Raw genomic sequence first — 15,942 nt, forward strand, 5'->3', positions numbered from 1 at the left:
ACACAATCACTCACAGCAGATTGAGCATCATGAACATCATCTGAAGACTGGGTAGTCCCCGGCCTTTAAAAGGCAGTGCCCAACCTCTATAAGGCCATCCATGGGCTCTACATGGCCGATGTGGGCCGAGGTTATTAATTAAAGATGCTACCGTCACAATCAGAGATGAAAAGCACAGTGCCCTGGGACATGTATTATTCAACAGTGGGGGCAAAGCTGACGTTTGGTCAGAGTCTCAGGTCTCCAATGTTATTATATTTGTTCGTACTTAACGAGTATGAGTACTGAAGTCTCCTTTAACATGCAGTTCACATGCACCCTTGGTAGAGAGCAGTGAGCAAGCTACTCTGGGATGATAATCAAGTATTGAGCTGAGTTCTCATCCAGCCATTAAGCCTAGTCAAACAGAAGGAGACCGTGGTAATGGAGAAAGCCCTCTGAGGTTCACCCCACACAAGAATGAGTCTCATAGAGTCCAGGAAATCTTCTTGTTAAGTAACACTGTGTAACACTGAGTAACACTGAGTAGTACATGTGAATGAAATAGAGGGTAGGTCAGAGTGAGATGGAATTAGGCTGACAGAAGGCACTGGAGAGTGAGAGAACGAAAGAGCAAAAGAGACCGAGAGAAAGAGAGGAGAGAGTGAGAAAGACACCTAGAGAGAGAGGAGAAGGGAGAAAGTGTGTGAGAGACAGAGAGAGAAAGAGAGTTAAAAGAGTGTTAAATAGAGAAAGACAGAGAGGGTAAAAGTAAGAGAGAGAAAGAGTAATAGGACTACTCTAACACTAGGTTCAGAGGGACTTTCTCCCGCTGTGTCATTAGAACCAATCACACGAAGTCGTCTGGGTAAACGACCTAATCTCCCTGACAGCCCCTCTGCCAAGCAACCGTGCTTCACTATAGCGTGACCAATAGGTTAAAGGGTCCTAACGATGGGGACAGGGGCAGCAGGGTCTTCTGAAGTGCACCCCCCCCCCCCAACACTACATCATAGTAACAAGCTGGAGCAGATGGAGAGGGATACCCAACAACAATACCACTCATAAAATATACATCAGCATCTCTGCATACAGTGTTTATGCATGGATGTGTGAGTACCCACTAACTACAGGTCATGCATCACTCACTAATACTCACTGTGATCCTCCAGACCAAACCACTCAACCATCAGTAGTGAAACATTTAATAAAACTGCACATTTTCCATAGAATACCGTGTAGTGTAGTACATTGTGATTAAACGCAGTCTGTAAATTCCAGTGTAACTAGTAGTCAAAGAAATTCAACACAGTGAAAATATATAGTAAATTAGCTTTCCTTCTTCTTGGTCACCTGGTGGTCACCTGGCCAGTAAGTGACTTACTAAACCTACCTGTTTCTGTTCAGTCAGACCATGGCTCACCGTCTTCTTCCTGTGGGAGTGATGACGGTGATGGTGATGATGGTTCCCCTCTTCCATCTCAGGGTGAATGCCAGATATATCCCCTCTTTCTTTATCTCTACCCCTCCTCTCTCTCTCTACCTCTGTGTCTCTTTTTCTCTCTATCACTTTCACACTTTAACCCACGAGTCGAATACCAGTGAGGGAGAGAGAGAGATGCCTGATTGATCCCTTCCCACGCGCCTCTCAGTCCATCACATCTGATCTCTCCCGTAGGATTTGGGGTCTGTGATGAGGTCACTTGTGTATTCAACCAGAGTGGCGGTGAGTCCTCGTTTAAGCCCGGAGGTGGAGCGTCGATGGATGGGTAGAAGGAGAGGCTGGTTCCCTGAGGCTGCTGGAAGTCTCGGATTCATGGTTACAATGGGCACGAATCTTCTCCAACAGTCACTAAAACGGCTTATTTCGAAGTTTCAGGATGAACTTATTCCAATGGGTACACCTTTCTTTCAGAAAACAACATCCTCAACCTTAACCACGGGCAATCAGCTGAGTCTTCAAGTAGTTTTATTGCCATCACAGACATGATCAACTCATAGCGGACTCACTATACAATTGCGATTTAGAAAGTGTCTGATCAAATGTACTTGCACGCATCGTCCATTCATTGACCGAGTACAGGCCATCCATCCTCCATCAGAAACCGGAGAAAAGCTCTCCGTTTTGATGAAAATGATCACGTCAGCTGATTTATTGTACCAAGTGCTTGCAGTAGATCTTTAAACAAGTACCGCTTTCTGTCCCCTGACGAGTAGTTCTCGAGGAAACTTTTCGGAACGAATCGCCTGCCATCTACTGTCAAGAAAATACACCACAGGCTATTTTAGTAATAGGACACAACTGGAGAGGATTTCCGCCTGTGGCCATAAGATGGCGTTATTGTCAATAGTTCATTAGAGAGCTACAGTCCCCATAGATCTTGGAACATCCAGGTACCCTGTCTGTCTCTTTGCCTTTTTCCACAATCCACATCGTGATGGATGTAGTGTGACCCCAAGACTAAGAGCAGACACCAGGATGACATTGAAGAGAAGGAGTAGACAAAAGAAGCTAAGATGAGTAGAGAAGAGGTTGAAGGATGAGGTATCTGGTAGTCAGAGGAACATAGGAGCATAGGAACTATCATCCAACCATCTTCAGACATCTAACTACATTCATCCTAACCTGTGGGTTTTCTCACAAATGTTTAGAACATGTAGAATCTAGTGATTAGTGAGGTCTGAATCAAACAGTTCTTCCCATTCTGAATCACAAACGGGACAGAAGCACACCAATTCAATCAGTAAAAATCTTGCAATTTTATTTGCATATAAAGTCAACTAAATTCATCACAATAAAAAAAGATGTTTCAAAAACCAGGAAACTAAACAGGCATTTACAATGACAGAGAGGACGACCAATGGCAACTTCTTTTTTTGTGCTAGCAAGATTGCTTTTTCACACAGTGCAATAACGTGGGAGGAAACAAATCAATGAAAGAAAATTTAGAGTTTTCCAACCTTGCTTGGACAAGTATTCAACATACAAGTCAGCTGGTGTTAGTTGAACACAGATATAAAATCTGAAAAAAGAAGATAAATGCTATAATCTGATTTAGTATTAGCGTTGAGAGACAACCCTTCAAGCATGGCTTCGCTGACTTCTAGATCTGAGAAGATGCAACAGGTGCAACATTACAAAATTATAACTCAATAACTTAGAAGTTAATGGCCAGATGCATGTTCTATTATCGACATACAGGCTTGTATGAGGTTAGGCATGTCTGATGAGAGTACCTTTCCCAGGCAGAGCAGCTGCCTACCAGTCTAACTAACAGCTTATACTGCAAGTACCACGTCTTTATAAGACAGCTTAATAATGGTGTGAGCTGGAGGCACCACGCCAGAACAGCGTCCCTGCTGGTAGACCAAGCTATAGCACCTGGCAGAAGGGAAACATGATGATCATGATGATTATAAGGGTACATCAAATGGACCTGGCAATGCTAACAAAGTGGAAATATAGTTAACCCCTTGTTTGGCAGCCTGATTTCAGCTGGCACTTACCAAGTATTTACTCAGTCATTTGGTTTTTACATTGGTCAATTCAAATACTAGGTAAAACATTTTTTACAAATTGCAAAGAAACCAAAATTGTATCTGTGCCATCATCTGAAAAATTACCATTCCTCGATATCATTCCTGAGTAAATACATGGTTGGAGAAGACTGTAAAACCAAGCATTACTGAAACAGCTGTAATATTCACAAAGCTCCGATCGTCAATCAGCATTACCTCCACAGACCAGAATTATCATGCATTTATCTTACAAGCAGGTTTACAAAAAAGACAAATATCTTGTAGATTTACCATAGAGTACAAGTCTTCATCTGATATAAAAATGCTGGTTTGGTGCGCTGTGTTGAGGCTAGGGGTTGGGCAGGTCGAACACAATGGGGGGGTTGGTAGGCTGGTAGCTGACTGTACAGGTTGAGGAGTTGATGAAGGTCGTGCATCCGTCCGTCATAATGCCATACCCTGGGAGGAAGAAAGACAGCAGAATCTGGCCTCAACTGATAGTACGGGGTGTGCAGCTTTATTTACAGTCATTCCAGAAAAAGGGAATAAAAAGATGGGTGTGGCACAGACACACAGACAGGTGGGCCCACACAAACCCACACGGACACAGATACACACAGGCCCGATGGACACACACAGGCATGCCAACACATAAAGACAGACACACACAAACAAATGCTCACACAGACACAGGCATGCACACACAGCTCCAGATCCCTACAGCCTGTTCAGATGTTCATCATGCTGCTCTGTAGTTGTGTGGGACCAGTGCTAACCTTCATGTATCCCTCCGAAGGCGTGGAGTTTGGGCTGGACTCTGTGCTGCACCGTGTTCAGCAGCTCCACACAGCCCACCCTCTGCAGCTCCTTAGGGACCCAGTCCCTGAACCCTGCAACACACACATACTGTAACCCCAACCTGAACTGAACACTGTGTGTGAGTGCTTCTATGTGCATGTGTGTGTCTGAGAGTGTGTGCTTCTATGTGCAGATGCGTGTGTGTGCCTTACCAAGAGGAGGCCCATGGGTCATAAGGATGTCGATGTCCTCTGGAACCTGGTTCCACTTGTCCAGCAGAGACTGGCCTCGAGATAGGTTGAAGCCCCAGCCGTTGAACCACGGCGTCCTGAACACACACGTTTTATTTGGGAAGAAAAAACACATGATTCCAATCCAAAGTCTGTCACACAAAAAAGATTGACACTGTTAAAATGAGCAAAGAGAGAGAGAAAAGAGTCAGATGTATTGTCATGTGCACAGTATAACACAGGGTCTTTCTGAACAATTACATTCTTGTGACATGACAAACGACATAGTGGCATAAAAAGGAAAATATATACGAGAGACAGAGAAATAAATTAAAATATCAAGAAAGAGAGAGAGAGAGCACGCTTGGGAGAAATTATGGATGTCCCATGTGCTTATGTTAATCACAATCAATAGATCAGCTACTTGTTAAAATATTATATTTTACAACACCTTTAAATACATGTGTTCTTATTTAACCAATACTGTGCAGCTATGACTGTCATGTTGTTACCGGTGGTCAGGCCTAAAATACATTCTGCGGGATGAGGGACAGCCTTCTATGGGCCGGATGGAGACTGGTATTGGGGTCCAGGAAACCAATACACTTGAACTTAGGGTCTAGATTTTAAGAGTCTTGATATGGTAATCTGTCCTGAAGTACTGTGGCTGCCGTATCCGTGATGATGATCCCTGATTGAATAACGACGGCTGTTTGTTATCTTTGTTTTCTGTAGTCACTATACATTCCGTCCTCTGACCTTAATGCCTAAGAGAGACATGTTTGAACGCTGTGTCTGAACTGGTTATATTTGTTGTTGAGGTGTTAGTTAACTCTCTCCAATTAGCTGGTTGTGTACTACTTAAACACCCTGAAACTTGAAACTAAAGGTACATTGTATTGTGGAGACAGGCAACAATTTGTCCCTTAAAAGAGAAAGAGAGACAGTAAGAAAGAAATAAAGACAGAGGAAGTTAGTCGGTTGGATGACATGGACAGTGATTGTGTCTCTGCCCAGACTGAGGGGGACTGGCAGAGGTCGAAGGTCAGCCTAGCTGGGGGCAAACTGATGAAGCTGTCAACATCAATGAGAAGGAGAATTTTAGTAAGAGTTGGACATCCCCCCCAGAACTGAGTTGCTGACACACACACACACACCACCATAGTCTATAATGGGGGAGGGACAGTCAGGGGAGAAGGACAACCCCTCTCCCTCCCCCCTTTCTCTCTACCACTCCTCCCTCCCCCCTCTGACAGGCAGACAAGAGTCATTACAGACCTTCAGCCACCCCCGTCTGTCTGGATCTGATCAGCTGTCACACACACACCTGATTTTGCCATCAGCGTGGTAGGTGTGTGTCATTGTCCTTGTCTGCTGAACCTGACTGTGAACACAGACAGACACGGAGCAGACGGCCTGACCTCTCCCAGCCTCCACACCGGAGTGCAGCCTCCTACAGAGGCCAGCCAGCTCTCACACCCTGCCAGACTAATGGACCGCCTGGCTCACAGCGAGGCCAACCACTCCCTCTGGTCGGCTTTAACAGGACTAGAGAACTCCTCAAATATTTATCTGGTATAGGACTGAGGAGAGAAGAGGAGAAGAAAAAAAAGAGGAGAGGAAGACCGAGGGATGTCCTGGCCAGTGTGTTCTCAGTGCCTCTATAGGACGCTTTAACATTACTACAGCAGATGAGGAACAAACATTCAGCCACAACTACAGCCCCCCTTCCCCCTACACCTCTGGACCCTGCCCTGGCCTACACATGGGACCCCACCACCACCGTTTTCAGAAGGACACAGTTATCCGAACCCTCTATTCATTCACAACCTGCATATTCAAGCTTACACATGTGTGGATTTGCATGTGTGTGCACATTATAATTAGTGGGCTGTACACAGCATCCGTGGCCTTAGACGACCCTGCTTGGTAAATAAGGAGTCATTAGTATTCATGGTGCTGGAGACCAGGGAGATGATTTCACAGGTCGTTAGGTGGAGGTGATGGACCACCACATCACAACCACCTCATTAGAACACTTATGATCTGTAATGTCTAGAAGTCTCTGCAATACAAACACTTCCCATAAACCATGCAGGGAATGCTGGGTAATGTAGTTATAAGTGCTGTTGGCAGGCTGAGTATGGTTTGGCTGGGTGTGGTTTTGGCAACATCAGAACTGTGGGTTTATTTCCCACAGAGAAGGTGGAGGGGCATAGCCCCAAAACACTTCCTCCTGTGGGTGTAAACATACTAAAGGGAACACTGAAATACTGTTACAGCTATGCACGTCATATCCTTGGTTTACTGCTGTTTTTGCTATGTGCACTATTTGTATGTGGCTTAGGATAACGGATAAAAACAGATAAAAGCATCTCCAAAATAAATAAAACCCCTTCCCTTCCCCAACATAGACACGTTTGATGTTTGGGACTGAGCTAGCTACAGTACACAGCAGGAGGCAGTCACCGTTATGCAGCTGTTTCCATGACAACAAGGACCAGGCCTTGCAGACTTTCTCCTGATATGACCCAAGGGCATCACATGACCTAGGTGTGCTGGGGTCACATGACCCATGTGTGGCGGCTGCTGTAAGGGGATTAGTGGAAGTCTTTGATTCTCCACAGCCAGACGACTTCTGTCTACCCACTACACACTACCACTAGTACACTCCTCACCCTACCCACACTGCTAACCACTAGTACACTCCTTACCCTACATACTAACACTAGCTACTCTACTACAGTGCTCAAGTCAGAGCCAGAAACACATTAAGCCTTACACAGTCAGGCCCAGACACAGATCAAGACCCAGGTCCAGACCCAGACCCCCAGCCTGCTGTCCATCTACGGTCTTCTTACTAGTTCCAGGTGGTTCACTCTAACAGTCAGGACATGCTGCTCTGTTGCTGGTTAAGGACTGTGGAAAAACGTTTTCAGGGTGTGTTTGTGGTGTTAAGATGTGGACTCCATGAATTAAGGAGTATCACACCAGAGGGAGAGCTGGGATACTGAAGCATGAATGATTTGGTCATAGGTACGAGGCCACAGTCAGAGTGCCCAAAATCATGTTTTATGCAACAGTTCTACAAGTTCCATTTATTAGTTAACAGTTGTAAGCGACAACAGATTTTGATTTGTTTATTTAAATCATTTGGCTACGCTAACATAGTTCCACAACTAGACAGGGAACACTGTTGCCAAGCAACACAAAATGTTTCTGCATAATAGCTTACTACTTTTTGTTTAGGTCTACATGTTACCGCAGGTCAGATCATTTGCATCATGTATAATTCTCAAATGTTTATTTGTATAAACTAAAACTATGTTCATCTTTGCGTTGCAAAGTTTGTTACTTTCTAAGATAACAAATAATTGTTAATGTAATTAATGGTTGTTAGAGCACCTGTAAAGCGGAGGGATATTTGTTCAGTTAAAAGTTCCAGTGCTGTTATACTGTATATCAGCTCATGGAATGCCTCTTGTCACATCAAATTACTTTGTTGGAACTAACTGTTGTATAAATTATGTTATAAAGCGCTAACCATGCCGCTTTTAATAGTGAGGCCAAGTCTGAGAGCTGTGTGGAGGGGTCTGGTGCAGGAACGTGCTGGCAGGCAGTCCTTACAGCAGGTCAAGGTCAGAGCCTTTGAAGGAGCCAGACTCAGGGACAGACCACTGGCAGGGCAGCAGGGCCCAGGGTCAGGCCTGAATGACCTCTTTGTGGGGGTTGGAGGAGGTTGTTCTGCAGGATCACTGGGCCTGTGGGAGTCTCTGTGTGTGTGTGTGTGTGTGTGTGTGTGTGTGTGTGTGTGTGCGTGTGTGTGTGATGAAAGGCTGTATGTGTGATGTAGGGCTGTGTGTGTGATGTCGTAGTGTATGTGTGTGATGTAGGGCTGTGTGTGTGTGTGATACAGGGCTGTGTGTGTGTGTGATGTAGGGCTGTGTGTGTGATGCAGGGCTGTGTGTGTGTCGGTGGGGGGGGGGGCATGTTCACACGGGTGTTCTGGGACTAGTCTCTCCCTGGGGAGGGCAGAGGTCAGGGTCTCAGGTTTGATCCTCACACCAGACAAAAGGACCAGGATGTGTCGGAACAAAGGCCACTTCCTGTAGGAGGGAGGGCGGCTGGGAACATCGCCACGGCAACGGTGGACAACCCAAGATCTCTGACAGACCTCCCATCATGCCTCACTCACGCACACACACCTACCTCTCCAGCACCCCAGCCAAAAATAATCTTTTTATTCAGTCCTGAGTGAGTGAAAAGCCTGTGATTCTGGATCTTATTGTTGCTTTTTTCTCCCAGTCTGCATTGTAAGACATTCCAGCAGCACCAGGAGGATCTTGGTGTGTCTTTGAAGCGGAAAATACATGATTAAACATGGTTAGAAGGAGCTGCTGCTACAAAGCAGGGTTTACCACTGGAGTCGAGGGTAGTCGGGTTCTGAAGAGGACTACCCAGGGACAGGGACTACAGATAACTACAAGGGATGGGTTCTGTACAGAACTAACCAGGGTTGGGTTCTGCAGAGAACTACCATTGCTGCAGAGAACCTAGGCATGGGAAGCACAGAATTCCACCATCACAAAAAGAGAACAACAGACAGGCATGGTAAAGGCAGACAAATAGGCAAGCGGTCAGGGAGGCAGCAAGGTAGAGAGGCAGGGACAATGGAGTAGTGGTTCACAGAGCATCATGTGCTAAGAGGACTGAGCAGACCTCTGAAAAGAGGTCAGACAGAAATGGAAAAGTGTTTGTGTGTGAGTGAGTGTGTGTAAGAGAGAGAAAACAAGAGACAGTCATACAGCCAGGAAAGAGGCCAGGCAGAGGTCAGACAGAAACACAATGTTGGGATTCCCTGGGCTTTCAACAGAGCCCTGCTGTGCTCTACTCTAGTCTTCAGCCACCTATACATGAAGCACTGAACCAGGACCAGGATTGGAGGATGAGGGATCCTGTAGAGGTAGACCCCCAGCACCCCACGCTGTGCCACTGTTGACATACTGTAACTATCTGCAGCAGAGCACTGTGATTCCATGCCTCATGTCTCTATATCACAGCCTGCTGTCTGGGTCTGGAGAGGAAGACCTGACTGAACCTGAACTTCTATAAAAAGATAGGTGACACCTGTCAGGAGAAATCCCCTCCTACCTCCACAAGTCCATCAGAGCAGTCATGGTTGAGGAAAGAGACTTAGTCACCACTATGAAGCCTTATCACGTAGCAGCTAGATATCTAAAACACCCAACTCCATAGCAGACGAGACCTACACACCCCAGATCCTCCAACACATACCACCAGAGTGTAACATAACACCCACCACCACCTGTTTGCTCAACCCCCTGACCCAAAACCCCATGCTCCAAAACCCTGAGGTCGCCGTCTCGTTACCATGGCGAGCCATAGATCCGGAACCCCTTGACGGTGATCTCTGAGTCCTGGAGGTAGATGCAGTTGGTGAGGAGCGCCTGGACGTCATCAAAGTCCTCCGGACGCAGCTTGGACACAGAGGGGAACCGGTAGTAATCCTGCTTCACCAGCTCCGACATGAAATCCTTATCAAACGTCAGCTCGTGGTTCCCTGCTATCACCACCTTGAACTCATACGGCAGACTTCCTGTGGAGGGAAGGAGAGGTGAGGAGGGGGGGGGAGAGATGGGGAAAGTTGGACAGTGGGGGTGAAAAGTAGAGAGAGTAGAGAGAGTAAAGAGAGGAGAGAGAGAGAGAGAGAGAGAGAGAGAGAGAGAGAGAGAGAGAGAGAGAGAGAGAGAGAGAGAGAGAGAGAGAGAGAGAGAGAGAGAGAGAGAGAGAGGGAGGATGATAACATTAGCTGTTACGTATGCAATAAAACTGAAGTTGTGTATCCATGCAATAAAAAGAGGCACGATGCGGGAAGCAATAACAAAAGGTAAGGCGCTTATGTAATGCAACAACATACGCGTGTCGTAAAACAGGGCACAGTAACGTGATGAGTCGTGTTTACCTAGCCAGTCGTTGAACTTCTTCACCTCCGAGGGCAGTCCCAGCTCGGTGAAGTCTCCAGTGTGCAAGAGAACGTCTCCATAGGGCATCTGCATGCCATCCGTCCGCGAGTGGGTGTCCGACACACACACGAAGCGAGTGTGACCAGAGGGCTTGGGGGAGTCGTAGGGAATGGGCTCCACCCTAGCAACAAGACAGGTATAATATAACACATTGAACAGTACACATATACAGTTTATGTAAATATACAGTACCAGTCAAAATGTATATATGAAAATATATAGTCTTTATCTGTGTAGATGGGAGCATGGGAGGACAGAAAGGAGACGTTGAAAATGAGAGAGATGCAGATGACGGTAGAGAAAGAACTAGATCACTCCAGAGATAGAAATAAAAGCCCTGACAACTTGCTGACACATTTCCATCAATCAGGGCTGCACAATTCACCTCAAAGCTAATCTGAACCGTCAGCCCTCTGGCCATCACAGATCTGGTGATTACAGAGCTTAATGCACACCCGCTGCAGGGCTTCTTATGCATGAAGTGTGAATGCAAAGAAGCGCTGTATATTTAATCAGCTATGCTAAAAGCAATGGAAGGAATGCTTTATACAAAACTTAGGTGACTACACTAATACATAGCACAACCCTACATGACAGTACACAGCCTAGACAACACAGTCTACACAACACAGTACTCAACCTACACAACACAGTCTACACAACACAGCCCTTCAAAACACAACACCAACCTAGACAGCACAACCCTTTAGAACACAGGCCAGGCCTACTTGTGGCCAAGCTTGTGTCGTTGCTAAGGAGAAATCTGTCCTGTGTAGACAGACTCAGACTGTCTGAGCAGGTGGGGCAGCATGGTTAATGTTGGACTGGTTAACCACACTAGAGGGGTGGCCAGGCCAAGCTTCTTAAAAGAGACCAGTATGACATCTGGCCAATACCTTTGTCTGCTACAGTGTGCGTGTGGCGGCAGTTAGGTCAATAGTTTTGTAAGTCAGTCAAAACCCATGTCAGACTCAAAAAGGGCACCTGCTTTCTCTCTATCACTCTCACACTCACACTCACTCTCACTCTCACTTTCTGTCTATCTCTATGCAACCCCTCATTGCAGACTAATGATCAGGAGTCAATAAGCCTGTAACAGACAGATGACTGACCTCTGACTCAGCTGCTGTTAAAGACCTCATAAAGCCAGATGACCTGTGACCCCTCTTTAACAACGTGGAACGTACCCTCATACAGGGAACCCCAAACAAACCCCTCTATAAAGGTCCAAACTAACCCCTCTTTAAGGTCCAAACTATTCACTATGTAGGATTCAAACTAAGGTCCATGAAGATGTGTCGGGGGAAAGACTACAGTCTTCACTGTTTGTTTGTCTTTGTATAGACCAGAGAAGCTACCAGCAACAGATTGGGACTCTTGAAATAATTGGGCGGACAGATGTCCAATCACTTGCTTTTGTTTTGAGTCTGCCAATCCGTCAATTAATTGCATCAATAGTTCTATTCTAGGCATTGTTGCTTTATCAGGTCAGTGGAAGCTTCAGGCTGCCAGTCTGGGGTGAGTGTGTGTGTGTGTGTAGGCTGCCAGTATGGGGTATATGTGTGTTTGTGCAGGCTGCCAGAATGGTTTGCCCTCAGCTCTGCCCCCACACCCCCGGTCTAACATCTACCACCGGGACGTGGATGTACTTGAGAGAGGTAGAAAGAAAAGGAATGAGAGCAAGAGTATACAATAGTATGACCTAGCACTCTAGATCTGAAGATAATTGTTTTCTAAAAGGTTTGATGATAACTAGATAGGGTTCACCTAAACCAAGTACAGCAGGTTGCTTTGAATAGAAGAATCTGCTGAATGACTGCAGATGAAAGCAGTGTACTCACATGTGGACGTGCGGGGGCTGAAACCTGCTCTGGTTGATGTTGTAGTGAGTGAATGCCTGCGTGGGGTTGGAGCTGTACTCATCCACTGCTACAGTCACCTTGCCTCCCTGCGAGGGGGGGTTCCTGTGTGCCATGGCTGCTTTGGCCGCTCTGGCATGGGACACGAACACCTCAGCTCCTCACCAGGTTAGACAGGACCCTTCCAGCACCCTGGCATGCTTCAGAGCTCACACACACACTCTCAAAACACACAGCCTGCCTTTGTCTCTCTTATGCACACACACGTACTGGGACTCCTGATAACCCACTACAAACAAAAAACGGAGAGATGAAATAAGAGGTCAAATTCAGTTCGTTTGTTTTTATATTTTGGTAAAAACAAATGTCAGAGGTTAGGCCACGTTTATAATATCTGCAAATCACTACATTCATAATAAAACTTCCCTAAATAATCAAAAAGATGCACAAAGGATGTCCATAGCACAATGTGTTGCAGTACAAATGCTCTATATTGCTACAAAACCCATTCAAAGACAACATCTTACATTTCGACATATATTTGCTGCCATTGGATGAACAGCCGCTAAGAAAGTGCTTGTAAAATGTACGTAAAAAAATTACTATATTAGTTAACCAACAGCAATCACTTACGATTGGGTCACAAATCTGTAAACTGCAAAACATTCCTGATATATTTTACACTGGTAACAAATGCTGATTGACTGAATGTTACAATGTAACGAAGTGTAGGTTACGTAGTTCCGCTGTTACAGCATGGAATTCCTGACCTTTGACCACAATAGTTTGCGAAGAACTTGAGACAATATCTAGATATGTTGAAAATATCTAAGATCAACGAGACAAATAACATTTGCAAGTTATTCTCAAACAAGACCTAGACTACCTTAATCAGTCTGCTTGGCGGTAAAATATAAATAAACTACGAATATGTTTCAGGCAGCATGCTCATTCAAAAATGTGCAGGGTTACAAAGACCTTTCTCCACAGTAAATGGAGAATTCAACATCTGACATCGACATTTCAAGACGGCGTTCTTCCTAGTAGGCTACAGTAATGGCAATGTCGAACAATTTACACAGAGGTCCAATACAACGTTTCCGTATTAACTTAAGATAAACGCTCTCTCATCCCTTTAAGTAAAATATCAGAATGAAATATATTGCTTCATTAACCTACACTCTGCATAATCGTATGTATCTTTACGTCTCGTAAATGACAAGACAGCCACCTCTAACCCACCGCTTTGTGCCTCGCAATTTTTTCCCAGCGATTTTCTTGCCAAACGGGAGGCGAATATCTTGTCCTCCGGCCGATATGTGCTCCTGGTTAGCGGTATGTTTAGTCAGAAATGTTTGTTCGTAGATATTGTTGAAAATCTGAAGGGGCTTCGAAGGTTGAGGTCGTGGCTTTCAGGGCAGAACCTTCGACCCTTCGAGACCCCGTCGTCTGGCTCTTGAGGAAATGCGACAGACAGACAAGAGCGGCGAGATAGGCAGGCAGCCTCGATGTGGTAGCAAGAGGAGGGGGGAACCCGGGAGAGCAGTGCAGTGTGCGAGGACTGCCACCGGGGTCAGGGAGCATGCTCTACAGGAGCACGAGGTGTGTGACTACTGGTCGGAATTTCTCAGTATTTCGTCTCGAATTAAACACATTTTTACTTAATGTTTATGTGACTGAGTGTCACTGAGACAAAGCTCCACTCTAGCAATGTCGTTTTGTGTGTGTGTGCGCGCGCGCGCGCGTGCGTGCGTGCGTGGGTGTGTTCTCTCCGTATTCCAGTATTGGTCAGACTGAGGGAGCTCCATGGCAACCATTAGGCTGTGCCAAGTAACTTTACAGGTTTGTTTGTGCACATAAATCCGTGCTCTCTCACAAAGCTGAGTTGTGTTCAAGGTGGAGACAGTTGTGCCAATCTAACAACTAGAGATTGCACCCAGAACCTTTCATCAGTCACAACCACCTACAATTACGCCGAAAGGATATCATCATGGTCAATATCATCACTATGGCAGGTTCCAGACCACCTCTGCAGGAGTCTAACCAATTCGTTTTCACGACAGAATAGTGAACTCCAGCCCTGTTTCTAGACTGCTTTGTCCAGAGGGCTCATAGCCTGTTTGGATTTGCAACACCAAAAACAGACCTACTGTTCTATGACAATCAATTGTTTCATAATGTTCTCTGACCATCGATTATTTCATAAATACTAGAGGGTTGGAAGTGTATGGATCTGGAGGTATAAAAACTAAACATTTTGGAGTGAACAGGTTGACTTTCTAAACCTGATGTCTCAAACGTAGCTCTGTCATACACAGTGGTGTCATGAAGTAGAGGTAAAACTGAGTAAATCTACGAAGCACCTCCTCCTTCCAAGAATCACTGCTTATTTTGGACATAAAGGTGATCATTGATCATTGTGGGTATGCAGCGTATGCATGAGAATCAAGAAGACCATACCATGGGTTGAGTCAGGTGGCTGAGCGGTTAGGGAATCGGGATCGTAATCTAAAGGTTGCCAGTTCGATTCCCGTCCGTGTCAAATGACGTTGTGTCCTTGGGCAAGGCACTTCACCCTACTTGCCTCGGGGGAATGTCCCTGTACTTACTGTAAGTCGCTCTGGATAAGGGTGTCTTCTAAATGACTAAATGTAAATATAAACGCTTCTACAGATGCCAGCCCCAGTGACTGGACTGGCCTGGCTGAACAGCTCTTAGCTTCGCGACCCTCTCCTAACTAATGATGTGAACAGATCCATAAGGAGAGTGATCAATAGGCCTTCTGCTGGCGGAGTGGAGTAAAGAGAGACTTCACTGGTGGAGGAGAGAGGGAGGAGAAGAGAGGAAAGGAGAGGAGGTGTAGGAGAGGAGGGAGGAAGAGAGGAGAAAAGTGTTCTTAGGAAGGTTTCTTAAAAGACAGAGGAGGAAGATGAAGTGGGAGGTGGAAGAGAGGAGACGAGATTGGCAGTTGAGGAGAAAGCAGAGGAGCAGAAAGGATTAAGAGGCTGGCAAGGTTAGAGGAGGCGTGGCTTGATAGTAAATACATCTCACGTCCCTAGCAACAGTTATCTAGTTTGGGAATAAGGTCACAAGGACCCAGCCCTGCTATTTTCATAACCTCACTGACCTATCTTTCACCTTTGACCCCCCCCCCCCCCCGCCCCCCTCCTCGATACAGGATTTACTGGCAATTGATATCTAAGCTATTATTTGTCTTATTGTATCTAGGACTTTTTCACCCCAACAACCTCTGATATCACTGTTTCTGCATGAATGGTTGAGATATCCCTGCTGTTCAGTGTCAGTGCTAAACAGATGGAATCAATATTCTTATAGCAGCACATTTGTGGGTCATAACACGTTTTCAAACCAGAACAAAGGCTTTGCTGTCTGAAGTGGGAACCTCTTGTTACAGATCCATGCCTATCTGGTTTAATTGTCTGTTAAGAGTTTACATTAAAAACCAGAACTATCTGTTTAAGCATTCAAATAATGGAAGTATCACTCGCAAAA

General features: G+C 45.6%; 1 protein-coding gene across 2 annotated transcripts; it reads right to left on the reverse strand.

The window, feature by feature from the left end:
- Positions 1–2,752: 2,752 nt before the first annotated feature.
- On the reverse strand, positions 2,753–13,898 carry LOC136942555 (metallophosphoesterase MPPED2). Of its 2 annotated transcripts, XR_010876608.1 has the most exons (8): positions 13,672–13,898; positions 12,412–12,718; positions 10,510–10,691; positions 9,918–10,143; positions 4,509–4,624; positions 4,275–4,388; positions 3,790–3,957; positions 2,753–3,361 (listed from the first exon to the last, which is right to left on the reverse strand). XR_010876608.1 is itself a non-coding variant. In XM_067235510.1 (7 exons), the coding sequence occupies exons 2-7, from the start codon at positions 12,543–12,545 to the stop codon at positions 3,848–3,850; spliced, it is 882 nt and encodes a 293-aa protein (XP_067091611.1). In that variant the 5' UTR covers positions 12,546–12,718; positions 13,672–13,898; the 3' UTR covers positions 2,753–3,847. The 2 variants fall into 2 exon arrangements, 1 of the variants encoding a protein (XP_067091611.1); XM_067235510.1 differs by having other exon boundaries at positions 2,753–3,957.
- Positions 13,899–15,942: the final 2,044 nt, after the last annotated feature.

This window comes from Osmerus mordax, chromosome 4, assembly GCF_038355195.1.
Source record: "Osmerus mordax isolate fOsmMor3 chromosome 4, fOsmMor3.pri, whole genome shotgun sequence".
NCBI lineage: Eukaryota > Metazoa > Chordata > Actinopteri > Osmeriformes > Osmeridae > Osmerus > Osmerus mordax.

Bases quoted from the DNA above. Each gene is read 5' to 3' on its own strand.
- LOC136942555 (XM_067235510.1), bottom strand. From the start codon at position 12,545: ATGGCACACAGGAACCCCCCCTCGCAGGGAGGCAAGGTGACTGTAGCA. The intron at 10,692-12,411 runs GTGAGTACACTG...TCTTGTTGCTAG, and splicing joins CAGCCCCCGCACGTCCACAT to GGTGGAGCCCATTCCCTACG. The intron at 3,958-4,274 runs GTTAGCACTGGT...TCTTCCTCCCAG, and splicing joins CTTCGGAGGGATACATGAAG to GGTATGGCATTATGACGGAC.